This window comes from Dermacentor albipictus, chromosome 9 (assembly GCF_038994185.2).
Source record: "Dermacentor albipictus isolate Rhodes 1998 colony chromosome 9, USDA_Dalb.pri_finalv2, whole genome shotgun sequence".
Classification (NCBI taxonomy): Eukaryota; Metazoa; Arthropoda; class Arachnida; order Ixodida; family Ixodidae; genus Dermacentor; species Dermacentor albipictus.
This window is the reverse complement of record NC_091829.1, coordinates 103,181,630-103,209,521: the sequence shown is the minus strand read 5'-3', so window position 1 is coordinate 103,209,521 and position 27,892 is coordinate 103,181,630. Positions and strand designations below refer to the sequence as shown.

Below are 27,892 nucleotides of genomic sequence, written 5' to 3'. Positions count from 1 at the left end.
GAAAGGCCTTTATTGCTTGCCTCGCGAAGCAACTTGCAGCAGCCGGAGTTGCGTCTAGAAGCTGGACGTGGCCCTGCTGCTCAACACTCTCCCACCAACGTCTAGTTAAGCGAAACCGCCAGGAAGAGAGGGACATCCCTGCAATCTGGCAAAGTTCAAGAATATGTCTTCGAGGGTGTTCTCCCCGACCAGGACGTGTTCAAGGGGAAAATTTTGCTGGAGTTGCCCCACCTTGGTAAAGAGCTCGCTCCAAGGTATTTGCTCCATCAGGTAGTAGCCAAGAAGATTCTGTGCAGCAAAAAGCAGGCGTTCACGTACTACGTACAGGCACCGCGCACAAAAATGAAGCAGAAATGTTACCGTTGTCATCGTGAGAAAAATGAAAGACGATGTTCGATAATTTCGTAAGGCGCCTACGTGATCCCATACAAGGTGTCGGTGTTATGCAGCACAATGTTCAAAAAAAGATAAAGACGGATTATTCTATGCGAATATTACCAAGTGAATATTCTTCAAAATTTTGATGAAAACCCACCAGTTGACGTTGTTTAGTCCGTTACAGTCAATCAAGTAATTAAAATAGGTAACATACTCATTACCCGTTCTTCAAGTTCTCAAGACGTCAATCGAAGAATTGCAGCTAATCGCTAGACACGTTAAAATTGTGCGTTTTCAGCAAGGTACACATGCCCACTACACACAAAAAATAGCACGTGACCACGCACGGGATTTTATATTCGCGGGCAGCTTTCTGTGACAACTTGCAGAAAGCTACGGAGCGCGTACAAAAGAGAGCGCTTCTAAACATAACCGAAAATAATACATAACCTACCACTGAGCGCTAATTATGACTTATTTTCTGCTTCTGTCCTCCTCGTCTTTGTAGATGCGAACCCATTACACGTGATTCTACAACCCATTCCAGTGTCTGCTCCAAGAAACCAAGGAGACTGTCAAACGCGGTGCGACTCCTTAGCACAGTAGCGGATGTGGAGAACATCTACGCTCATATCTTTCGCTTCAAGCCAAAAGCAGGTTGTCCGCGGTCATTGCGCTATCAAACAGTCTGAGTTGAAAAGCAAACGATTCACTTCAGGTCATCAAACATTCTGAATAGAAAAGCAAGCGATTCATCTCAGGTCATCAAACAGTCTGGATAGGATATCAAGTGATTCATCTCAGGCAATCAGACAGCCTAAACAGGATAGAAAACAATTCATCTCAGGCCATCAAACAACCTGAATAGGAAAGCAAGCGATTCATATCAGACCATGAAACCGTGTGATTAAGAGAGAAAACGATTGATCGCAGGCCATCAAACAGTCTGAAAAGGAAAGCAAGCTATCCACATCCGGTGATGAAACACTCTGAACAGGAAATCTAGCGATTCATTGCCGGTAAACAAACAGCCTGATAAAGAACGGCAGCGATTGAGCTTAGACCACAAAACAGTCTGAACAAAAAAAAACTAGCGAATCCTTTAAAGCTCGCGGCTCAGGAAAGTGAGTTTGGTACATTTGTTTGATGTTGATACACGATAATCGCTGGGAGTTGCTGGCGCACCTTGGATAAAACAAGAGTGCTGTTATCATGGCCGTGCTCGACCCCTCATTTCGCCTTGTTTCGACGGCCATTACGCAGCTCTACACTCCCGCAGTTCATGTTCTTTAATTATGACAGGAACTGGAAAGCTCGGCAATCATACTTAAGCACCTAACGAGATGTCAGAAATGGAAAATTACTGGCATTTTTCAGCAATACTCCACAAAGCGTGCGTTTTTATTACCTGCGTAGCAGAAATCACCTGTCTGTACACTTTTTACATCGTGTATAAAAGCCATGAGATATAACATAAGGTAGCATTTGCTCTGGAAGCCTCCGGATATCGGTGTCCCAATGTATTTTTTCTGATAATCGTCTATCTGGCACTGAATCTTCATATGTTTACCCTGACATGCAATACCATAGCATTATGCCTCGAGATAGACATATCCTCATACATAGTTACTCATTTTTATAGAGGCAGAGATATATCTGAACTTCTGCACATACCATCCAATGGTTATAATGAGGAATGAAGTGGCAGTTAAAAGCTATTAAATGGAATTCTACAACTTTTATGAGGAAATAGGTTAAACCTCATTTGTGACGTGTCAAACATGCATACATGCCGCCACGCAGGCTTTTCGCAGCCGGGATCAAACTCACAAAGCTTTTTTGTTCGTAGTGCTAATACCATCAGCCGAATGCCTTCGGCTTATTTTGTGTCCAACATCACCATGTCGTGCTATCTGCGCCTACAAATAGAATTACTGCGTGAGGATGTTCTTTTGTGGACGCACGACTTGGAGCTTTGCAGGAACACTTGCAAGAATATAGCATTACAATTAGTAAGGGCTTAGACAGAAAAAGGCAAATTGGTACATGAAAAATGCCCAAAGTGAAATGAAAAACTGCCAACCTACAATTATAAGGACTCTGCGTATTGAAAGAGGCTGCAGCGACATTACGGCCTAGCTGAATAATTTACAGAAAGTGTCCTTGATTTTATTACAAGCGCGTATTTCTAACGGTAATGCGCAATCATGTCAGACGTGTGCCACTTTTCAGATTCACCATTCCCGATGTGCGAGTGACGCGATGTTTGGCGGCTTGGCCTAAAGTGAGTTCAAAACAGCGCTGTGTGCGAAAAAGTCGAGGGGACGCAACGTGTAGGTCGCACTGTTGCCGTAAGAGAATATTTCTGTCATTGTATAAATTGTTTTAGGGAGAGGTACACGAAGACTATCATAATTGCCATCGTGGTACGACGCTCTTATCAGGTACTCTAAACGTTACTGACCGAACAGATACGCGCCAGATAAGCATGGCGGTTCTGAGAGATAGATTTTATAATAAAACCAGGGTGCTTGACCTGTTACCATGGATATAGAACATAACCGCTCAAGCACATAATGCCAGCTTAGCATACCAGTAACGAATTATCTATTAAAGAATAAAGCGGGCATACCATGCTACTATCTGGTGCAACGTACGTTGCCGTGCGGACACATACGTCTCAAATAACCATATAGGGTGCGAGTGAAAATGATGAAGAAACCTCGTGGTAAGGGACCATTAACCAGATACATTTAACATCAAATATACCTAGTTACGTATGCTGATAAAGCGAACATATTTTTGACAGCAATGGCTCTAATGTTTTAATGAAAGGAGAGGCAGTGGTTGAAAGGTACTTCTATAATTTGCCATTCACGTTCCAATAAAATACATTTTTCTTTACTTTATCGAAAACAAATTAAGTACGTTATTAGCCGGTCCAACAATACTATTCATTTGTGTGCTTTTGGTTATCACTTCCAGAGCTCTAAAAGTACATGGCTGCTTTGACTGATATTTTTCGTATTTGGTACCGCCAAAGCCTTTACTGGAACACACAAGCATAAAAGCATGTGCCTCTGTATCTGATAAAAGCTCTGGCTCTTTCTGCAAAGTAGCCAATCTGGCACCAGTGGGAGTGATGCTGCAGATGTATTATGCCCTTAATTACATTATTTATCTTATTGCATGTTATTGGGGAAACCACCGCTACTAACAAACAACAGAAACTGCTCAATTTCCACGAGAGAGCTTTAAGGCACCTTCATGCATGGTTATTATTGCAGAAGAAAATATTCTTCCATGCAGCAGCTATATAGCTCGAATGAGTTGCATTAAGCGAAACAGGTCTTCTATTTTCGCCTGCTGCGCTAAATTAGCCCCAGTAGGGTATTCACTCAAGACAACACGATTCCTAACGAATATCTTCTCCGGTCAGAAATGCTAGTGGTCACTAAATTTCGTAGTATAGCAGAGAAAAGATAAAATATCGCTTTGTCACAACTTTTTTTAAAGTGGAAAGGAAGACAGTTTTGTGCGTCTTGGAGTTTCATAAATGCAGCTAAACACTAATAAATTCCTTCAAATTAGTGTTTTTCAATGTACGATAGTATTATAATGTTGCGAGAAAAAAAGGTTGAACGAGAAAACGACGAATATATCTGAGGCAAGCGACTGGATTGCAACGGCTATCTACCCGATATATCAACCTTGCTAACCTTCATCTGTAAACTACGACGCGCAATCCACCACCGTTTTGGTGGCGGCTGGATGACCTGGCCACACTGTACCACTCTTCATCCAACAGATCTTCGCCAAGCCACGGCCTTGCTGCACTACCTGCATTACCGCTGGTGGTTGATATGGGACGCGGTGAAGACAGAAACCGAACACTCACTTTTGTGTGAAGTCGCCTGAGAGTTGCCGGGCGCTAGCGTCGGCCATAGGACCTATTGCACCTCTCTTGAACACTTGCCAACATTTTCGCCTTATTCTGTACCATCGGGTTTCCGTTCAACTCTTTCAAGAACTAATTTATTTGTCCGAAAACTTGGCGACAGGGCCAACGTACGCTATTTTTTTTTTGCTTCAAGTTATCTTTATGTTTAAGTTAGTGCTGTCCTGGGATTTCAATCGGTTTCACCTTTCTGAAGGTGCCCTTATTTCCGTCGGCCTCTGTTCATATTTTAGAGGGATTTTTGATAGACCTTCAAACCATAGCACGGCCCCCTGACCATGCTGCTCAAAAAGTCATAAAATTTTTGAGGCCCTCTGCAAGACTATGTATTTTTGCTGTTCATCAACTTCCTGAATTCACTATGAATTAAAGTCATTTTGACGACTACGTTCCCAAGGAAGTCAGCAATCAGTCAACGGCCATTGGATTCAAGCCATAGAATCACATTTATTGGTGACAACCGCTTTTTCCCACTTGGAATATAACTATTGCATTAATGAACGCAATCCTAAAGCATACAACTTCCCAGTGTAGAAGATTATGCGGATTCCACGCACTGTGGAAATCAATGTAAGCGGAGCTCATTGTGCAGTTTCCTTATATTGAGGATATTTATGGTGGTGGTGACTGCGAATCTTTCATTTCGTCAGCGCTTTGTACAATACGAGTGTAGTGAGTTTATGTTAAACGTTACTTCGCGTGTACCACTGATGTTTGCGTAGTAGACAGGACATACCGGGAGACGTGTTTGTGTGAGTGTCGCTGCGCACCTTTGTTTATAACCTATTGGAAGGTTGAGCATTGCCATTGCCTCACAGGGCACATCACGTTGCGGCAGAAGTGTTGGCACAATTGTAGGGCTCTACGTGCTAAAGACACAAGCGGATTATGAGGCAGGCCGTAGTAGTGGACTCCAGAAATTTGGACCACCTGGGGCTCTTTAACATGCACCTAAATCTACATACACGGACGTTTTTGCGTCTCGCCCCCATCGAAACGCGGCAGCCGTCGCTGTGATGCGATCCCGCGACCACGTGCTAATGACGCTCTTTACGCAGCACTTTCGTCTTACGCGTGCTTTTGAACAGGAGTGAAGGGCACGATGGTAAACGCCTGCCCGAAATAAAACATTCGTGATAAAACACGTTGGTGGACTAGTTGGTTTGAATTCATGATATACTGTTTAAATGGGACTGAATGGGGACCTAGAGAGAAACAGATACGCCGATCATGGATTCAAAACCACCAACGTGTTTTACCCATGCTAGCAGTGTCTCTGTGTATATGTTTTATTCTACGTGCTCGTTTAGTCACGCTTGCACATTCTATTTGGAATAACCCTTGGTTCGACGGTTGGACATATGTCAAGGCCCCACGATACGAACCATCTTCAAGTCGGTATCAGCTTGCAAAGGGGGGAACTTAGATGAAACGCTTTCCAGCGCATAGGCTTTTAATTATAATAAGGATATCTTTGATTGAAATTTCCTTCTTTTCCATGAGGTGAAAGCTGACTTATAAGCATTTAAATTTTCTTGATTCTTAAGGCCTCCTGCTATTAAAAGGTCTTTTCCAACCTCATGAAGTAAAATGTAAGTTGTAAATAATAAATTATTGCGTTAAGTGTGCAACAGACGTCAAACGCAAAAAAAAGACCTAGTCCAGTCCCAGTAATGACTCAGTGAAAATGTAGCACGCCTTTTCTGTCACATCGTAGTGATGCGAAAAAGAAGTCACTTCCAAAAGAGTGAGTTCATTATCTAACTCATCATAAGGCGAGGTGGCACTGGAAGAAATTGAACAGGCCTCAGGCATTGACACTCTGACACTTGCACGTCTGGGCATAGCCTAACCCGGCACTGTTACACCAGATCTATCCCAAAATTCAAACGTCACACACATCCGCGCTTTGCTCGGAGATTGCCAACTTAGAACACATGCACTGGTGGTGCCCCGAGTAACACTGCGATGGATGTGCTACGTCGTGCAAGCGGGAGACTGCCCTACGCAGTCCTAATTTTGAAACCCAACTGTAGGCAGTCCAAAAGGCCTGCGACGTGGCGGAGAAGCTAGCCCTTTCTGTCCCGATGTGTGTGCGGCCCCCACGTGCTAGTGCACGGTCCGATGCCCCTCAATCAAATTTTTCCATTCATCCATCGTTTTATCATTGGAGTGTTCAAATTGATAACCTTTAGGTACGGAGTAAGTTGAGAAGTTATGTGCGTAATTAACGTAGCTACGGTAATTAACATTTCAATGATTCATCTTAGATGAATAAAGCTAGAGGGTAGATAGGAGCCCGCCCTCCACTTTATCTAGCTGAGGAAAAAAGTTTTGATTAAAGATTCTTCTGTAAGTACTAACCGAACACATAATTCGCAATTAAACGCTCTCTGAATGTGTAACTGACTCAGAAAAAGTGCTTCTGTAAACTCACAGAAATAACAGCGCTTCAAGAAGGACCACAATAGAGGAACCACAAACACACTGCGCTAAGAACTTGAAGCGTTGTTCTTTCTGTGATAATTAACCAACAGTCAGTCAATCCTTGCAAACCAGTAGAGGCAACCTGATCGCACCTAGGCTTTTGAGATGTCATCAAAAGTGTGGCTCTGTGAGAATGTTCCTCGTGGCCTGCCGGCTTGCGATTTTTATTGAGGCTGTTTTTCAAGGGCAAGCAGTTGAAAGTTTTTGTGTCAATATAGCAGCGAACGTGTGCCACCGAAAGCTTGCTTGGTCGCAGAAGCGATGCATGACGCAATGATGGTGCAGATTTAGCGCATCGCTGGTATCAAGACAATGCGCTTCCGCTGAGGGAAGAAAGATGACGAAATTGATCAGCTCGGCAGCTGCTCAGGGAGTCGTGCCGATCGTGACGGTGCCATCGTGATAAAATCTGCGGCAACGATATTGACGGCTCCAGGCTTCTTTATTGCGTTCATTTCGCTTTCAAAAAGAGATAATACTATAGATACAATATGATTCGTTCTTGTTTCATGGATTTACATATGGGTTTAAATTAACTCTATAGCCTATTCATTCCCGAGAGTAGCTATAAGCTTAGAAAGCTCGCTCGCTCGCTCGCTTGCTAGCGGATAAGCACAAAGAGGGGCACGTGTACACACACACAGAGAGACAGAGATACGAGCATGTTCACCCGCATACGCATTTACACGCGCCCACGCCTGCACATGCGCACAAAAATGTACGCACGTATGTACACCGCGAACTGCACGCACACACACAGGCACGTATGCTCGCACACGTATACATGCACTAGTGCGCGTGCAGATTCAAATACGGAGACACAAACATGCGCGCTCACGCAAATACAAGTGCACGCGCATGTGCGTCTCCTGTCCTGCTGCCTCAAAAAAAAAAACATGCGAGTGCAAACAGACCAAATGACACTCACTCTGCGATTACCGTTCAAGCTCCTGTTATAATAAATCACTTTACCGTTTAAATTTGGCGCTTCTTCAAGTAAATGTGCCCACTGCCAGGAGGATGTAAAGCCATTTGCTCCTGTGGTACGAAACAACCGCCCATTCCTGAACAAAACACTGCTTTAACGCACCACCAATGTTCTACTAAGTGCCATAAATGCATATGTTGTTAGACGGGATTATTCTCTCGGCCCAGTTATTGAAGCTTGTTGATACTCGGCCTATATATTTAAATATATATTCTCAACATTTTGCCGATTCAGTTACGCATGTGCATTGCCGTGAAGTTCCATGGAAGGGTGAAGGTACAAGGTCCAGAATTCCTGAGTATGTCCATGCTACAAAGGAGGATAATTTTTTAAACCTAATACAAGGACACGCGCATGCTTGTTATCATGTTGTGCAAGGTATAAAATCTGATAATAAAAGCGGTGACTTAACAAACGAGCAACCCATTTCTACGTTTAAAAAATAAAAATATATTAGTTCAAGAGCACTCCTGGAAAACCAAGCCCGACAGTTCAGTCTTGCATTTCGGCCATCTTGGGTGAGACTACCGAACTCAGTCGTACGTGCCGCTAAAACCAAAACTGCAGGCAGCACGACATCGAACCGCTGCTAGCATGAAGCGGAACGATAGGTGCCGGCGATTAAACGACTCAACCACGGCTTCCAACAGCCCCGCAAATGAGATGTTCGCGTTTCTATAGATATTACGTGAATGTGTACGAGTGTATTTCAAAAATCGACTGTGGGAACCGTGTTACGCCCACTGTAGAGAGTCGGGTTGGACACTAATCGGAAGCTGAGTTTCCAGACAACATACGCTGTAGGGGCTATTACAGTGGCAGCCGTGCTTTTATCACAGCTGCAGTTTTTGTCTATAACATCGACTACAAATTTTCGTCGTTTTCATAGGCTTCCATTGCTAAATCTTTAACTACTCTGGGAACAAAATTCTTCCTTTCCACAGCCTCATCACGGCATTTGTCTCGTGTTGATTGTGGTCTAGAACACGTCTGTCACCTGCCTTTTTCAGTAATCGACCTGCAGCTTTATTATTCGCGAGAAACCCACTCGTTTTATTGAAAACGCCCTAGCTTCGTGCCGCGGTCACTTGGGATGCTAGTTCGTACACGTCCAACAGGCGTTCATGTATCTGTACAGGAAAAAAATTGATTCACAGGGGAGGAAAAGAACTAGGAAGATTACCAGCAATTATGCGGCCTTTAGGGTGGGCAACACCGCAACAAAGAAGGTCAAGCGGAAAGTCAGAGGCTGAAATAATCTCATGGTTGGCGGCAATGGAAAAGAAACCTGCCATGAGTAACTACTTAAGAGGAAAAAACGAAATCAGGAAAGAAACCATTTATGATAACTCAAAGGGAAGCTCATTACTTTTCGAAGTGAGATCGGGATGCCTTAGAACACGCAACTATAAAGCGAGATATAAGAAGGAAGAAGAAGCATGTGCTTCCTGCGGTAAAGTTAGGGAAACGACAGAGCATGTTTTATTAGAATGTGAAGACGTCAACCCAGCGGTCGATTTAGCTACCACTGGCCTCCTTGAAGCCCTTGGTTTCAGCGGGAGCAGTGGCAAAGCAAACACGTCCGCAATAGGCATTGCTAAGAGGCGATTGGAGGGTTGGTGGAAGAAAAGTAGGCAAACGACGAAAGACGAAGACGTACAAAAGCACAGTTTGCAATAAGGGATCAGAAGATTTGGGCTTGGTAGTACATAGTGTTTATTTTTTCATTGTTTAACCTAGGTAGGACATTAGGCAGTGTAATAGCAAGAGCTTGGTGGCGCAACCCACCGCCCCTTTCCCAAGGGGATGCTCATAACATCCATCCATCCATCCATCGAAGAATAAATTAATTATGAAGTGCGACTGAGTAATATGGAAGAAAGCTAATGCGCTGGGAGAGTGTTAAGGTATTTGTACCGAAAAGTATTGATTCACACTGGCGGAAAAGGACTGAAAAGCTTACGAGCAAGTATGCGGCCAGTACGGTGAGCAGCACAGCAACGAACAACGTCAAGCGGAAAGTCAGAGAGGCTGAAATAATCTCATGGGTGGTGCAAATGGAAAAGAAACCTGCCTGATACTTAAGAGAAAAAAAGGAAAATCAGGAAAGAAATAATTTATAAGAACTCAAAGGGAAGCATGCCACAATTCTCAGACGAATACGTACGACGAATATGTTGCCATGATACTGCCTCTTCACGGGGAGGTGGGACTATTCAAGCTATCGTTATGCAGCTTTTATCCTGTAATCCCCACCGCTTACGTGTGTCAGTGTACCTATTAGGTAAAATAAACTTCATTATCTATCATCTCTGCCAGCCTTCATCTGTAAACTAAACGAGCATCATCAATATGTTTGTTCTGAAACCTTCCAGTTGTAAGCTGTTTCTAATTACCACTTGGAGTTCCCTAGTGAATTTTATGTTTTTCATTTATCTTAGCATGGTATCTTCTGTTGCAATCTATGGTCCTAAATTGTGAAGGAGAGCAGACACATCCGTCAGGCCTTTCAGTCCTTAGCCCCGACTCCCTCCTTTGTAACAAAAGGCAATGAAGCTTCTCTGCATTGATGTCTGAGTGGAATAGCCACCAGCTAAGCATATCTGTTTCGTGCGAAAGATAAATAAACAATAATTGGCGCTGAATCCATCCTTTGAAAAAGATTGACGACGTATTTACTGTTTCGTCGGCACTGTTATGGTGCTCACACAATTTCAGCGTACTCTGAATCTATCTATCTATCTATCTGTGCTGGTGTTCCATGCTATCTATGCCACTGGGTAGACCAGGAGTGGCACATACCTACAGGCATATGCCCAGCGCTCCAAGCTGGCAGCAAATAACTTCATTGAACGTCGGCACATACTCAGTCCCGCATCTACAGAGACCCATCTTTGCGTGAAAGAGGGTCGTTGAAGAATGGCATGTGCACATTACAGCGCACTCAGTGGCGCTAGTTTGTCCGACGGTTGCTTTCGAACCCCATCGCTGCCCAAAGCGCTCTCTATTCAACAACGGACTACCCAATGTCTCAGGTAGCCAGGAAAGTCGGTCGGTCGGTCGGTAGGTCAGATAGATAGATAGATAGATAGATAGATAGATAGATAGATAGATAGATAGATAGATAGATAGATAGATAGATAGATAGATAGATAGATAGATAGATAGATAGATAGATAGATAGATAGATAGATAGATAGATAGATAGATAGATAGATTACGAAAAGTACGTAAGTACGTGAATTACTCTCAAGAGCGTTAACGCATTAAAAGTAGCAGAAACACGTACAATGATATGCGGATACATACAGAGAGCGCAAATTGGATGGAATTTCGAAACAACCGTAATAGCATTTAAATAAGGATACCTTGTTGTCGTCCTTGAGCTGGGCTGTGGGGAAGACTTCTGCCACAGCTTTCTTGAGCTTGGGCGCATCTGCCGCCTCCGTGTGCTTGAGCAGGAACTCGAGTCGGTAGCCCTGGCCGAACTTTTCGCGTAGCCGCTGCAGCGTGCCCAGCCACGTCGCTTCGCCGTTGACCATGATGGTGATCCGGTCGCATGAAAAGTCGCATTCATCCATGCTGCAAATTGGCGAGAGTCGTGAAAATCACTGTATTTTAGTAAACGTATGTGCTAGAATTTATAGGAAGCTTGAGCTTGGTGCGTACTCCAATGTTCTCTTTTCATATACACATACGAGGCGAAATGGTTTTATGGCTTTATGCGATTGTATGAAATGAACGGTGTTGGAGAGAGTAAGCTCATCTCTACTGACTGATGCTAGTCAAATTTCCTTTTAGAGCTTATAACTCTTTTTAGAAAGAATTGCCAAGAATTAGTAAATTAAGAACTACATGCATGAAACTTATGTCATCCTTAATTCTGCCGAATGAAATTATATCATCATTCTGTAAATTGGAGAGGATATATCATTTCAAACGGACACGATTGATATTGTCACGTTGTTGATATTGAATGATAGCGATAAATCGTGATATGAGCCCATTTTCTCGTTTTACTCGAAGATCTCCCGGCAATCTTCAGTTGTCCCTGTCTTCTGTCAGCCGGCAGCGATGTATGCTTTCCGATGTCCTTCACTCTAAGAACAGTTTACACCATTTGGCGTGCCCCTTCTGCCACACAACAATAATCGTCATCTGCCTTGATGCGTTTCCTTTCTTTAACGCTGCGAGCCCGGAACTTTCCAGTAACGAACGGCACGCGCGTTATCAGAAGGGGCACTCCAAAGGGTGTAAACTGTTCTGTGCTGGTAACGCGCGTGCCGTTCGTTACTGGAAAGTTTCGGGCATCAAGAAAAAAAGGAAACGCATCAAGGCAGATGACGATTTTTGTTGTGTGGCAGAAGGGGCACGCCAAAGGGTGTAAACTGTGCTTAGAGTGTTATATCATAATACAACCTATAGATAGCGTTCACGTGACGTCAGAGACGCCATTTTTCCCAATGCCAGTAGCCAAACATGGTGACCACGATGACGTAACTACATCACCACCGGCAGATTGCCTTCCTTTTTGACGGTGACCTTTTATCAGCGAGTCATTGTCATAGTTTTGTCGATCGCCGCAAGACGCCCTTGTCGCACTGTTGTGCTGCCACGTTTCTTCTTTGCGCAGTTTCTCCACGTGCTAGTACCCCAAAATATGGGCCATAATGACGCCGATGTTAAGCATCCGCAGTTATCGGCTGTCAGCTAGTGACTGCGCGTCCCTTCCATGGGCACCCATCCAGCGCGAAGACCATTGTTTATCGACCTATGCGGCAGCTATGTAAAAAATTATATCAGTCTACTGCCAAATAATGTAGGAGTTCCGCTTCAGATGAGCTTGTCCTAGAGCATCATACCTACGCTATTTCTCCTTACATTGCAATAATTCGTTCTTTGTGAGCACTACACACCAGCACTTGAGGCTCAAGTATTAGCCGGCCAGTTCAAGTCTGTACAGTTTTGATGCATTGAGTACGGACGCTGCTACGTTTAGCGCGGCTCTTTAGTCCCAGTTTCCAGTTTATATATATATATATATATATATATATATATATGTAAGGTTTTAAGACGTGGCGCGTCATTCACTCCAACTTTCGCCTTCGCTAACGCATAACGTCTTCGCAAAGAAAGTAAGGAGGGACAGCAGACTCTTCCTTATTGCGCCATATTACCACTTCTGCGTCCGGCGTGCTGCATGTCACCATAACAACGACGACACGTTCACACTGGGGAATCCGACGTCTACAGCGACGCGAAATCCAGTTCGGATACTGCCAGATGCGCCGAAACGCCCCTTCCGGCGCTTATCTCGCCTCAGCGCGAACTAAGCGTTGATTCGAGACACAGCACGAAGGTCATTTCGCTCGCTGCTGCTGCCGCGCTTCCTCACTCCAACGATTTCACAGTGAGCTTCCGGGCTCATCGAGTGAGATGTGTTCACGTTTGCCTGTGCGCGCGTGGTACGGTGCTTAATACTTTAGTTAGTATGCCAATGTTTACATGTTTGTACGGCCGATAAAACTGTTGTCCCTACTTCCTATAGCTAGCTGTCTACTAATTTCCTATCGCAATCTATGCTTCGCCTTTCCGGTGAAACTGCTTTTTTCGAATGTTCCCATCGGTGACGTATTGGATGCATAATTATCATCAACTAGTGTTTTGCCTAGCGAGATGTAGCCGCACTTCGATCCCACGACCATAATCAATGTGTCTGCTCATTGGCTTGTAAGCGCATTTTAGCTTCGCTTTCACGCAAAGTTAATTGACCTTGGTCGGTGTTTGAAAGAGGAAGTGTCAAAATTTTTGAGCGCGCCTGGCGCCAGGTACAGACACTGACAGTCACCGCAATTGCTTTTCAAGGTGGCCGCTGCGTGCCAGAAACTAAGGCATCATGTAGCGCTAAACTGATAACTGCCTGCACGTTCTTGTTCCACCCCGATTAACGAACAGAAAAAAATGAAGCTGAGCTTCATTTTAATTTCACGGCTATTCGCGCTTCCTGTTGCTTGATTATACGTGCCCTTCAGCCTCCGAAGCGCTCTCTAGACGTTGGGAAGGTGCTGTTGAAGCTGCATCGCCATGAGCCTCAAGAACTGGAAATTCGCAGTGCCCAGATCCTCAGGCATATACATCCCCGATCTTCTTGCTCACTCTTCCATATCCGCTGTCTCTGGGCGCAGTTCGATTGACTTCATATTTACGAAGTCTATAGATAATAGATAAGTGCCCAAGATAAATATCTAAAAACATTTTAGGGCCCTTACACGATGGCTTCTCAAGTGCGATCACATACCAGAGAAAGTGATTTCATGTGCATAATATTTCAGATAAGTTCTGCAACTACCCCGATAGAAAAGGTGGAAAATAATTGGACTTTATGTCTGCTGATTATCTGGCTTGAAATCAATAATAAACGATGGCTAGGAAATGCGCCAAAATGCAAGTCGAAAGCAGCCAGAAAGTAGCAGAGAGCCAACCCTTTCTTTATGCTGCCAGGCAGTGTCCTCACGTAGCCAATTTAGAGCAATGTAGCCACCAGCAGGAACTTTGTCCGGGATACTCCGCGGCGCGTGTAAGTTCGTGCATACCCAACAGACGGAGTGAGATAGTAGTCAAGTATTGCCATGGTGGAAGCAAGAATTCACGCAGTAACTCCTCTGGAAGTTGCCTAATTATGCAGAAGCATTGCGGCACTTACTCATCTCACGCTGCCAGGTGCTATTATCAATGTTATCAAACTTGATCCGATCAGTATAAACTATCGGTTTAACAACCCTTATCGGTTATTGCAAACCTCATGGGACTAGTCCCAGTCCTGTTGGCCTTTTTCGCTTATCAACCTTATCCGAATCGCTCCGGCCATACTAAGCCCTTACCGATCTATAGCGCCTTGTACATCCGCATCAGATCATTATTGAGCAGCATAACACATATATAGCCCCGTTTCACTTTTCGTCTTCCTTCTCGACTACTTAACTTCTTATCTGCCTGTGTTGCGCGACGTGAAGCGAGTAAGCTCTAAGAAATTGGTAGCATTTTGGTCCATGAAGGAACGCCCCAACGAAAGGCGCACCCCGCGACCACCGAAATGCATCGGCAATTTCGCGTGTTTGACAATCAATTTTCGCAGAATCACAATTTTCTTGCAGTCTGCAATGCTCCAAGTCAGGTCTAGATGTAATCCTAGAGTTGGCTTTTATTGCCCCCTCATCAAGTTTTTCAAGAAAGTATTTACACTTGTTCTAAAGCGATAGCTCTACTGGCCTCGTTACATAGGAAATCAGGCATCGTCGGCGTTGTTCGTGCGTTGACCGTGCCTTGACCGGGCGCTGAGGGTGAGCAAAACTTTTCCACCAATCACAGCGGGAGACGCACGCCGCCCGGTTCCACCGCGCGTGCGGTAGGCCCTTCTAGGTAGACGACGGGAACGATGGGAATGGAGAGGAAATCGAGTCGATCGACAGGCACTCTAATGTATGTGCTAAAGAGAGTCGAGGATGCCCAGGGTGAGCTTCTGAAACGCATCAAAAAGCTCAAAAATGAGCTCAACATGGAGCGGGACGCACCGAAGGCACTAGAAAAAAGACTTCAGGCAACCGAAGAAAAACTGCATAGGGCTGACATCAGTAGCGGAAATGGTAGGGACGACGGAACGCCGTTTCCCGACGTGACGGTATTGGGACAGCGAAGAATGCATGCGGAATGCATGGAATGCACGGTGGCAGCAGCTGGAGAAAGCCTCACCTACTTTGAAGCGGCCACAAACTGAGCTTGAGAAAAAGCATTAAAAGCTAGACGAATACCAGAAAGTTGGCGACAAAGTAGAATGAATTCAATTTATAAAGTTAGAGGGGAAAGATGGAATACACTCAAAGAAACTGTTGACCATTAATGAGTATTTAGCAATGCAATGCAGGTGATTGAATTAAAATTCCAAGCATGGGCAGAGAATAATGACATATTGAGAGAACTTCAAGATGGCTGCAGATATGGTGGGCATATGGAGCAGGCACGTACACAGGGGGGAGCCCGGTGGGGCCCGGCCCCCCCCCCAAATCAAGTGACATAGCCACCCCCCCTCCCCACCCACGCCACCACTCCTCACACATTCCTAAAGCGCCACCAGATCAATGTTGAGACTTGACGGTTGTTCATCGACAGCTGTTCATGACAGCTGTTCGTGCTGCCTTTTTCACTCCTTTTAGACGGCGGTAGTTATCGGCACCTCTTGTAATGTGAAGGACAGGCTTCTCATAGATTCCGCACCCGCGCCTCGAGATGCGTTCAGTTGTCACCAACTATTCAACCGTCACGCGCATCGCTGTTGCTTTTGTTAGTTCAACCTTCTTTGTTTAGGTTGATCCTGGGACCAGGAGAGGGATGCGGCTCTTACTCAGCTGGTCTGTACTCTCATGGAACGAGTTGCGGCCGGAGAAAACGCCAATTGCGTTTACCTTTTCCCTTTGCTTCATTATTTTCTTGAGTTACGGCTCGCCGCTACGCTGGCAGATGCCCGGAACCATATACACGTGATATGGGTTAGATAAGGTGGGAAATAAAATAATGTGAAAGAGCGTCCATCATGATACCATGCAATAACCCTTACAGCCATAAGCAAGATGACTGTCGCCCGTTACCTCGTCTGTTTTCCCCTAACTCTATAGCACTTTTCGTGCAAAATTGGCAACTGGAAACAAAAATCGCAAGGAGTTGAGACATTAAGCGATATACTAAGTGAGAGAGCCAAGGCAACAACCAAACTGCAAGCAAAAGTGAATAATAAGAAAGTTAAGCGTTGTTTATGAGACTATTTATGGATCAACATCTTTTTATTGAAAAAGGAAGTAGAGAAAACGCCGCCGGAAGTGGAGAACAATTACTTGTTTTGAATGACGCTTCTACAATTATCGGTCGAACCGCCTCACGTAGCCACTTCTCTGCTGCGCTTATGTTGGTGTTTTTCTAACCTTTCGCGGTGAGCGCAGTACGCCTAGAATCGCAGAGTCCTGCGATCTACGCGCTTGTATGGGACTGGCGGCCACACAGCTTTACGCAATTCCCAGAATTGTCAAAACTGATCAACGAGGGGAAATTAACTGATATTCGAAACTATAACACGAGAAACACTAAAGAAGCCGTAAAAAATGAACGCGGCCTGAAATCAGTAAAAAAGAAACCTGCCATATGACAAACAATGATGTATGCACTAAAAGATAAAAAGGGGGGATATCATCAGCAATCTCGAAGATATAGTAAAAGCAGCAGAAAAATTCTAAGCTGACCTATATACAGTACCAAGAGGAGTCACGATACCTCACTTAGAAACAGTAATGAACAGGATACAGAAACTCCTATTTGACAGAAACCAGATTTGAAACCCACAGAAACCCACATTTGACAGCTTCTCCAGAGTATAAACACCTGGCATTTCCCTGGCATAGCGAATCTTGTTGCACAAAGATGCTTGAGGTGTGCCTCACCAAATTACGCTGCCGCATTCCCTCCCTAAATTTCTATTTATACAGGTCGGGTTTGCTTCCCTCTCCCCTTTGTTCTTTTTCCGAGGAGGAGGAGACGATATAGCACTTTCTTCTATCTTGCCGCCGCATTGCTGCGTTAAGAAAAAGATTGTTGGAGATACCTTTTCGAAGAATTGGCCTGGACTTGACAGAACCTGCAATTCTTTCGTTCGGGGCGTCCACATTGGGATTCAATGAGAGGGATGCATGCTTCGCTGTCCAAACATTCCTTATAGAATCTAAACGAATGCCCTGCTAAATTCTATTTTTTATTACTTTTAAATTAATTATTCCTCATTCAACAGCACCTTCCTGATTTCATTTTAGCCGGTAATTCAATCCTATTCAATGCTATTCGCATAGATATTAGGAAATTCATGCTCTATATTATTTTGGAATAATCCACCCATTTCTTGGCCCATCGTGGGTAGGAGCCATACGTGCCACAGGCTACAACAACTACAACAACAATAGCAACAAAGTAACAAGAGATCAGGATCGCCAGTCGGCCACTAGAGACTGCGAAGGAGCACGTTTACCTAGGTCAATTATTCACAGGCAACCCTGATCATGAGAAGGAAATTCACAGAATAATAAAAATAGGTTGGATCGCATACGTCAGACATTGCGAGCTCCTGACTGGAAGCTTACCATTATTATTGAACAGTAAGGTTGCAATCATTGCATTTTGCCAGTGCTGACATATGGGGCAGTGACTTGAGAGCAAGTTAAGGACCGCGCAAAGCGCGATCGAATGAAGATTGCTAGGCATAACGTTAAGAGAGAGAAAGAGCGGTTTGGATCAGAGAGCGAACGGGTATAGACGATATTCTAATTGACATCAAGAGGAAAAAAATGTAGCTGGGCAGGTCATGTAATGCGCCGGTTAGATAACCGTTGGACCATTAGGGTTACAGAATGGTTACCAAGAGAAGGAAAAGGCAATCGAGGACGACAAAAGACTAGACGGAGCGATGAAATTAGGGAATTCCCGGGCGCTAGTTGGAATCGGTTGGCGCAGGACAGGGGTAATTTGAGATCGCTTTGACAGGCTGATGATGATGATGATGGTGGTGATGATGATGATGATGAAGGTGGCGGCCCCCCCCCCCCCCCCGGAAAAAAATCCTGGGTACGTGCGTGATATGGAGTATAACCAACTTAACCTTGCTCGGTGTATTGAAATATCCCAAGAAGAAAGACTGTTATATGTGGCTCTTTTAGACATTACTGGAACCTATGACAATTAGAGAGATATTCTGAAAAGAGGAGGCTTATGCTCCGGCCGCCTATAAATTTTGAGGGTTATTTGCCCAGAAAATACGGTTTGCATTGAAAGGGAAGGAATGAGGAGTATGGAGCGAGTTGATATCTGTAAGGAACTGAGCCAGGGCTGCTCTTTGTCCCCGCTGTTGCTTATGATGCACACAGTCACGACGGAACGGACGCTAGAAAAATCATTATTGGGTTTAGTCTATCATTAAAGAAGCTGGCCGGATAGTACAGCAGCAACTTCCAGGTTTGTTTTATACGGACGACATTGTATGGGTTGCTAACAGGTAGAGTTACATGCAGCGTCTGACTAATATCTGTGGAGAGGAAGGCGACAATTTAGGCTTGAAATTCAGTGTTTGAAAATGAGGTGTTATTGTATTCAATGAAAGTAGTGAACAGACAGGATCCGTAGACAGAGAGGAAATACGTCGTGTAGAGAATACCGTGGTTTATCGATAAAGAAAGGCAATACATATATGGAAATAAACACAGGAAAAAAATAAGTGCAAATGGCAAGAGAAATGAAGCCACAATGAAGCACAAGCTGTTACGATGCTACGATAGCTCTAAGGAGCTCCAGGGCACGTGTAAGGGTATAATGTTCCCAGGACCTAGAATTGGAAATGCGGTTTGTTGGAAGTCAGGGGTGCAATCAGGACACCATGGTAACCATAGGTCAATGAGACGACTACAGATGAAGCTGTGCACGGTGATAGGGACTGTACAAGTTTTGATCTCAGGGAATGTCAGAGTGAAATTGATTTTGAAGAACAACTGAGGAATATGGAAGCCAGTAACTGGGTTACAGGAGCATTTAGATATTTGCGCAAGAAAAACACTCACAGTAGAGTAAAAGAAATTGAAAGGTTACCTGCAAGTATGCGACCGGTATAGTAACATGGCAACAAAGAACGTCAAGTGCAAGTCAGAGAGGGTGGGACACTCTTGTGGGTTGTGGCGATGAAAAAGAAAGCTGCGATGAATAACTGCTTGAGAGTAAAGGCTGAAATCAAGAAAGAAACAATTTATGATAGCTCAAATGGAAGCTCTTCACTTTTTGAAGCGGTATCAAGATTCCTTAAGACGCTTACTTATTAAGCAACGTACAACAGGGAAGAAGAAATAACTGATATTATTATGTGGGGCACTTCCACTTCAGCAGTTAACGAGAGCGGACGCAAATACTTGCTCTTTCATGTGCTATAGTCGACGCTGTCATCGTTAGGCAGAATGTTCGCTTGCATCTGCATTATCCGTACTTAGCAATACACCTCGTCAATATTATATCAGTCAAGCCATCCGCCACCCCTACTTCAGACTGCCAACGGGAGACACGAGCCTGCTGCGGCAACTGGAGACCACCACTGGACAGAGCGTTCCGCTTTTCAGTGAGCCCAGCATACTTTTCGTAAAACCAGCGACAGCCCTCCCTTTGTTGTCAGTCCCCCTCCCGCCCTCGAGTGACAGCAAAGGAATGGTCACGACGACCTGTCGCAGCCGTAGAAGGGAGTGCAATTACGGCATTGACAATGCAGTGCCCTGTAAGTAGCTTCCTTAACCCTCTTCCGAGGGAACGACCAACCAGGCAGCTGCAGCCGCCAAGCTGCGGTCACCATGTGTACAGGCCGCTCCATCGAGTGAGCAAGTCATGGCAGCTGCACCAGCTTATGGCGTTTTGCTATGAAAGACTCTAGCAGCACGCTAGCCGCGTCCAAGCTCTGCTGCAGCATCTGCTGCCTTGCTGATCATGACGCCAGCCGATGTCCTTAATTCCCGCGACATGGCTACGGTGAGCGATCAGGATTCTTTCGGACCCGCATCACCCCCGGAAGGCGGCTTCACCACGCTCACTCCGCGTTTGCAGCTTTGTAAGCCGCGAGGTCCCAACACGAGAAACCACCGCTTTTCATCTTGGCGGCGACGAATAAGGAGCCCTCTAGAGATATTAGAGAGGTTTAGCTTGTCCGGTATTCCGGTAAAACGCAGGCGTACGGGGCGTTGTGGCGTTGGGACAGAGGCGTAAAAGTGAGCGGTCTGCATGGTGCGGCCACCTGGCGGCGCAGTGTTCAAACAGACAGACACAGCTAATATTGCAGTAACCAAGTGTGTTTTACTTTAGTGCGGGTGTAAACCTTTGGCAACAACATGATTACACCAGTGCCGAATATTTACACCAGCAGCGAAGAAGAATACGCTCTGTTAATGCAATATTAGCTGTTTCTGTGTGTTTGAGCACTACGCCACCAGGCGGCTGCACCGTGCAGACCGCTCAGGTTTACGCCTCCGCCCGAACACCCCAACTCCCCGTCCGCCTGCGTTTTACCGGGATACCGGACAAGCTGAACCTCTCTATTGCCGGCGCGGCACTCTTCCGGCCTGCCACAGAGAGCGTGTCCTTTTTCCACACCTCCTGTATCTTGTTTGCCCAGGTGCTCTCTCCACTTCCTGTTGTGGTGGAAGTGCGGGTGAACCAGCGCCTGGACATCGTAGTCGTGGATGCGAATTCTTCCGGATGCCTGGAAAACCTGCTTGCCACACCGGAGCTGGCAGGAAGTACAGTTGTCGCTCGCACCCCCCTCCCCCCCCCCCCGCCGTCGAGCGTGCCCAGTGCACGAGCTTTGCACACGGCGTCGACAGAAACGTTTCCGTCAGGCGTAGCAGGGCCAAAGTGTCATTTTGTTTCGCTGCAAAAAAATCCTCCTAAATGCATTCACCTGTACTCGATGCCGTTTCTTGTCAAGCTGTTTCGACCACGCCCTCTTCAGTGCGTGCTCTGTGGGCTCTATGGTCACACTACTGTGGCCTATGCTTTCCCGGAAAGGTGTCTACGGTGAGGCGGGCAGCATTGCACAAACTGCTGCGAGCAGCGATGGCCTCGATGCTCTCTCTACGGCGTACCTCACTCTGCAAACACAGCGTGGTATGCGCGCTGACAGGAAGATCGCAAAGTGGAAACGCTGGTGTCTGCTGCCCTTGGTCGTCTCCGTCGACGAGGCACAGTGCGGCTTGAAGCTTCTGGGACTAAAGCGATCAGTTGCCCTGTTCGCGTTTCTACGCTATCCAAGCGTGACGAATAGCCGCTGTTACTTGCGGGTCATCGGCTTCAGGATCAGAATCTTTCATCAAGCACTAAATAACCGTTGCAGCAGTGGATCTGGTGCCGGCCCATTGTTAACCACGAGCTACTAAAGAAGGAGATGCAATCAGAAGGCTTCCATCATGCTGTCTTATGCCTCAGTGTCTGCGGCGCAAACCACGGATGCCCCCACTCCAACTTGCAAACCTACTGCCGGTGCTCACCATCCGACAGCAGTCTAGGCCATCCCTTGCATCCTGACAGCGGCGACTCCATCTGCTGCCATGAGCGATTCGCCTGCAGATGCGGCAGTTCCAATGCCATCTCTTCAGGCGTTTATTGAGTGCTTGAAGCTGCTTCTGCATTCTGCCACCGCCCTCCAACCGGACAACCCCCTACGAGTATTCTACTTTGTCGCAGGTGACCCAGCCAAACAGAGTGGTCGCCATGGCTAACCGCAGGGGGAACTGCCGCCGCCAGTCGAAGGTGGTGCAGTGCACTCGCTGTGGCAGCGGCGAGCTGGCCTCTCGCAGCCTCTCCTGCAGGGCGATTACGATGTACTTGCCCTGCAGGAAGTTGGGGTGCCGGCCGAGGCACTTCGACTCCCCAGCTATATCGGGTACTCCGCTGTCAAGACGTGCTCCAGGATCTCCTGCTCTGTGACCGTCTGCCTGGACGCCGGCAATACACAAACTGCCCCACGCTCTGTGGTCTACGTGCGCCGCTGCATTCGTAACGCCGAGATCCCTGGTGCTGACCTGACCAGCGGACAAATGGAGTGCTGTGCGATGACTCTGTGGCTTGGATCTAGAGACACTACAGCGGTGAGCATTTATATGCGCCCATGCCGCCCTTGACACGCTCGCTGCCTGTTACCGCTGTCTGTCCATCTGGGACAACGGCATGTGCTCTGCGAATAATTCAATGCACGTCATACAGCCTGGAGCAGCCGTAGCTGTAACACCCGTGGCAACACCTGTGGTAAATGCTACACTTCAGGCCGGCCTTGTCACCGTAAACACCGGGGAACACACTTGCGCAGGGCCACCCACAGCATAAGAACTATCATCGACGTAGCCATTACAAGAGAATGCTGTTCTTAAATTTGGGCCATGGCTCTCGAAACTTGGCGGTTCGATCACCTTCCAATACTGCTAGCGCCCTCATCCGCTCGATCCTCCAGGTCAAGGCACTGCACATCGATCCACGGGGATATCTTCCCTTAGACCCTCGCCAACAAATCCAGCGGAGACTTTCTGCGGGCAGTTCAAGACAGTACAGCAGCAGCCATCGTACGGGCGACTAAGCAGCCATTGCATCCCCTACGGGACCTGCCGCTGCTTAATATGTGGGCCGCACGAGGTCAAGCAGAGCGCCGTGCCATCGAGACCAACCGGCATAAGAGCGCTGGACTGCCTTCCGGCGGAGAGACGCTGCTAACCAATGCCAGGCCTGCCTGAGGAGTCGGCAGAGTTGGCAGAGTGTCTGCTCAGCCATCCCCGGTTGCTCGTCAGAGTTCGAAGGAGTGGCTACATCTACGCTCGCTCCTGTAAGGTCCCACGATGCAACAATTCTGTCCTTCACGGTCACCTTGAGGATCGACGAGATGGACCTGGCAAAGCGACTATAGAACTTTTTTCTGATACCGGTCTTGGCGAATCTTGTTCACCGCTGGACCGGGGCAGACTCCAGACCAGAGCCTCCTGCTCCCTGCTGAGCCATCGCCATTCCTGCACAACGGAGCAGATTGGAGCGCTGTTTGCCAAGGCGCTCCCCTCCAAAGGCCCGTCTCGCTCACCTCAGCCGCCTGCAAGGTGTTGCAGTCAGTAGCATTGGCGCACCTCGAGTGGATCTCACGAGCTCTCGACTTCTCCCGGGAACAGCGTACTGGGTTCTGTCGTCTCAGGTGCACTGATTACTACATCGCTAGCGTTGTGTCATCCCTGCAGGGTGTTACAGGTCCTGGCGAAGTGGCATCATGGTGCTCCTGGATGTGGGAAGTGCTTTTCATGGCTTGTCCTCCACGGTCATTATAGCGCTCTCTACATTAGCTTGGGGTCACAGGAGGTCTCCGGCGTTTCGTCACGCCCATTCTCACAGGGCGCTCCCTTTGCATAAGGGTGTGAAATGTTGTTAGCTCCCCACGGGCAGCTTGTTCCGGAGTGCCACATACATCCGTCCTGAGCCCCTACCTTTTCAAGTTGCCGCGTTCATCTCTCTCTTCCGCCCTCGCAGCAGACCTCGGGCATCGCGCTTCATCTCAACTACATCTCGATGGTGCAGCTCTGTGGACGCAGGGTACTACTAGAAGCCATCCAGCCATTCGGTTCTGCCTGCAGCGAACCCTGGCCGGAGTTCTTTCTGTTTTCTACATCTATAAAGTGGGCGTCCCCGTATCGTCGACGAAGAAGGAGGCACTCCTCGTCTACCTGAGCGTTGTCATACATTGTCGAGCAATCCAGCAGTACCGCTGGTCCTTGGTGGTAGCCACATACAATGGCAACTAGCCGTGACCTACTTGAGCCTGCAGTTAGAACACCTATAATAATTGAGTGCCAGTGGCTATGGTGCTCATCCCCAAAGTAGCAAAAACCGGTTGGCCGTCTCTTATTCCGCTGCAGTGCATGCACATAACAGTGGGCTATCCATTTATACGCCGCAGCGGATACGCCCAGGCTTGTTTATGTGCTCCGCTCTTGGCCCCCACACGTGCTCTCGTTGACCGCTTGCAGATACAGCACCAAAAAGGCATCCAGATAATTATTCGCTTGCCAGGGACCTCGCACATTGCTGCTATCCTAGCAGAGGCAAACACTTGACCACTGTCCCTGCTACTGCTGCAGCGCAGCCTCCATTAGGTTCGCAGTGTACCTCGTGCCCTGGTTGGCACGGTTCTGCTATCAAGGTTACGGTGCCCATCTCTCTCGCACATGGGCAGCTGTTGTGAGTTCTACGAGGACGTTGTCGGCTGTCCTCCTACGCTAGCCATCCGGCTACCTCTTCCGCACCATCCGCCATTGGGGGTTTCTCCCACGCTGAAGGGCTTCTCGAAAAGGCTGTTCCCATCCCGTATCTTGTACAAGGCGTCGGTGTTTCTGATGAAGGACCAGCGCGACTAACATCTAAACAGCCGACTCCGCCCATGCAGGCACCGCTACATGCAGCCCCCTGCGTGGTATCTGCCCTTCCGCGCTCGGGAGTCTGCCGGCTGCCTTTCGCAGCAAGCTCCACTGCTGCTGAGGTGGCTGGCCTCCATCTCGCTGCAAACCTGCTAGCACAGCAGCATCCACATTCTCCAGTTTTCATCATCTTCAACTCGAAAACGGTGCTCCTGACTCTTCATCCACCGGGAAGCGCCGGCTTTGACGCTGCCCTGCTGGCAGAAGAGCTTCGCGCCCTTCTTTCGAGTGGCTTGAAGGTATCGCTAGAGTGGCACCCCTCTCACATTGGTGTCCAGGACAATGAGGAGGCTCACACACTGGCAAAGGCAGCACACGGTGCCACTGTTCCAGTCAGCACTGATGTAACTACATTCTATTATACAAGGTACTTGTTGCAGCGGCATCTTACGGCGCTTCACACAGATAGGCGAATCGCTAACGGTCGCCCTTCCCATCCACTTCCTAATGGCGGCCTCAAAAGGCAGGAGCGGTCTGTCCTGCTGCGCTTACGGACTGGTCGCTCCTGGACGGTATCCTGGAGGTACATCAAAGGCCTGATTCCATCCCCGGCCTGCTAACAGTGGGGCGAGGACGGAACCATTGAAGACCTACTTCGTTTTTTCTCGCATTCTCCAAACAAAGGGCTTCTCTCTACGCCTCATTCCGACGTCTGTGGCTCCCTGCGGTCTCCGCATCGTTGCGGCTGCTTTCCGGCCGTCACCACGGCTCCGCTTTCAGGCACCTTCTCACGTTCCTTGTCACGTTCCTCGTCATGCTCTCTAAAGGGCCGCAGAAAATAGTGCCTCTTCCTCTTCACAACCACATTCTGTCTCTGTCATGTGTGTCGCCACGAGGGAAAAAGCGCTGAAAGAGGAAGGTGCCTGGTGGTGTAGCAGGAAATAGCCATGTTCTCTGTGACATACCAGGCATCGCACCGTCGACATCAATACATCGTCCACAACCGCGTTCGCGCCCTTTCCCATGTGTTTCGACGCCCCGGTGCTCTCTGTGCATGTTCGTGGCGTCCATACTAGAACATTCTTCGCGCAATGTACAAAAAGGGAATAGCACTCATATGCTTGCGTGTAACTGGTGTACACGAAGTCAAACGTCAATGTAACGTTCCTGTAATCCCGGTACAACAAAATCATATGGTTCAGACATATTCCCCTAGTGCAAACGCGGAGGTTTAGCCCAGTGGTCAAGGCATCCGGCTTCTGAATGTGGCATCGTAACTTCGAAACTCACCACTTCCGACGTCTGTGGTTTGGAATTTGCTTAGCACATTCCTTTCATCATATCCATTCGTGTTACGTGAGAAACGCACGAACAGGTTTTCTTTTTGGGTAGACAAAGAAATGCGTATGAATTTAAAATCGGAGCAGAGACCCTACCCTCTCCGTGAAGTAGGAGAAAAGTGTGAATGAGTCACCTAGTATTTTTCTCTGTAGCAGCCATGCTTTCAGGGCACATTGGCGGTTTCATTATTGTGCTGTATGGTCATACGTGCGCTGCCCCGTAGGTCTCGTACCATAGTAAATGCGGCGTGTGTGCAGGATTGCTTTAGGCTCCGTGTTTTGTTCGGCTGTGTTATGGCGGGTGGGACTGGAAAAAGTGGGAAGCGTGAAACCAGCGTGCATACAACGCCGTACACCACGCACTATGCCACGGACGAAGGACGATTTGGGAATCTATTTGCAGTCTTCGGTTGAGTGGTGCTAAAGTGCCGGCAAAGACTGATGCTGGTGTACTTCAGAATACGTACGACAAACGCCTTGCAAATCCTTGACAACTGGATAGTGTTCCTGCTTTCGGCAGCTGTCGATGCATTTGTGGCACGTAAGATAGCTCTGTGAATAGGCGGTAAAAAAGCGGCTGTGTGTAATTAAGGGACGAACCTTCCTTACCTGAGATATGTGTTCGTGGGACGCAGGGCAGTGATGGTTGGCGGATGCGGTGCAAGAGTGAACAAGGTTGATAGCCGAAAGTTGATGGTTGCACGAAGGCTCGGTCAACGCGCTATGCGCGCGTATACGCGACTGCTGTTCGGCAACGTGCAGACCTTACCCCAGAACATTGTTTCCATTGAAGCTTCACTTACCATGAAAACAATACACCTCAGGCTGCCGTCACAGGGTGTAAACGCCTAACGACGTTCTCCTCTGCTTGCCTCTTCGGCAGCGCGCTGCCACTGGTCCCATCTCCGTGGTGCGGGCTGCCAAAATCACGTTTAATAAAGGAAAACATTTCCTATAACACCACAACTAGCATGCGTGTTTGTTCTCATAAAGCGCAGGAGGGCTAATCATACCTTGCGATGAGCGTAAAGTCTGCTGCCACACATCACCTATGCCTTCTTGCAGCGAAATGAGAATACACATATTTATCTGCGGAGAAGCTGGCAAAAGTAGCGGCGGCGAGGGCGGGGGGGGGGAGTAGCACCACCTCACAGTCAAACATGTGGCATTGCCTATAAGTGGGCACTCAAGCAGCACTTTCGGCATGGCCCGTAACTTCTGCCTCTATCCTGTGCAGGCTGCTATCGGACTCCTGTTGGCGCTATCAACGGACACACCCACCGGCTTCGAATGCGTTTCGGCGCATCTTCCTGACGCAACCTGTGCTTACATCGACGTCGACGCGCATTTTCCTGCCGTGGTGTCATCAACAAGACTCGTCTTCCGTGCGCCAACCACATCGACCACAGCATCATCCATCACGGCACATTTAAACGGCTTCCCTGGAATCGTCACCTTCAGTGGGCACTCGAGCAGCACTTTCGGCATGGCCCGTAACTTCTGCCTCTATCCTGTGCAGGTGTGTACTAAACTTTCCTTATACGCGAGAAAAAGTGACGACCGCTTCTTAGCGCTGTTCCCGTGCCCACGGGTGTTGTGTGAGACCATTTGTGAATGCTTGACTTCGTCGTTTACCTTATAGTTGATCTGTTCAGGGGATGTTGAGACAAACCCTGGGCCTAATACTAGGACGGACGCACTTTTTGATATTGAAACACTGCCTGACGACCCTGCAGAACAAATGAAG

General features: G+C 47.4%; 1 protein-coding gene across 1 annotated transcript; it reads right to left on the bottom strand.

The window, feature by feature from the left end:
- LOC135896819 (ATP-binding cassette sub-family A member 17-like) lies at positions 1–27,274 on the bottom strand. Its single transcript, XM_065425305.2, has 4 exons — positions 27,159–27,274; positions 26,949–27,062; positions 11,180–11,393; positions 1–288 (listed from the first exon to the last, which is right to left on the bottom strand). Exons 3-4 carry the CDS (start codon positions 11,390–11,392, stop codon positions 106–108), a joined length of 396 nt encoding a protein of 131 aa, XP_065281377.1. The 5' UTR covers position 11,393; positions 26,949–27,062; positions 27,159–27,274; the 3' UTR covers positions 1–105.
- Positions 27,275–27,892: the final 618 nt, after the last annotated feature.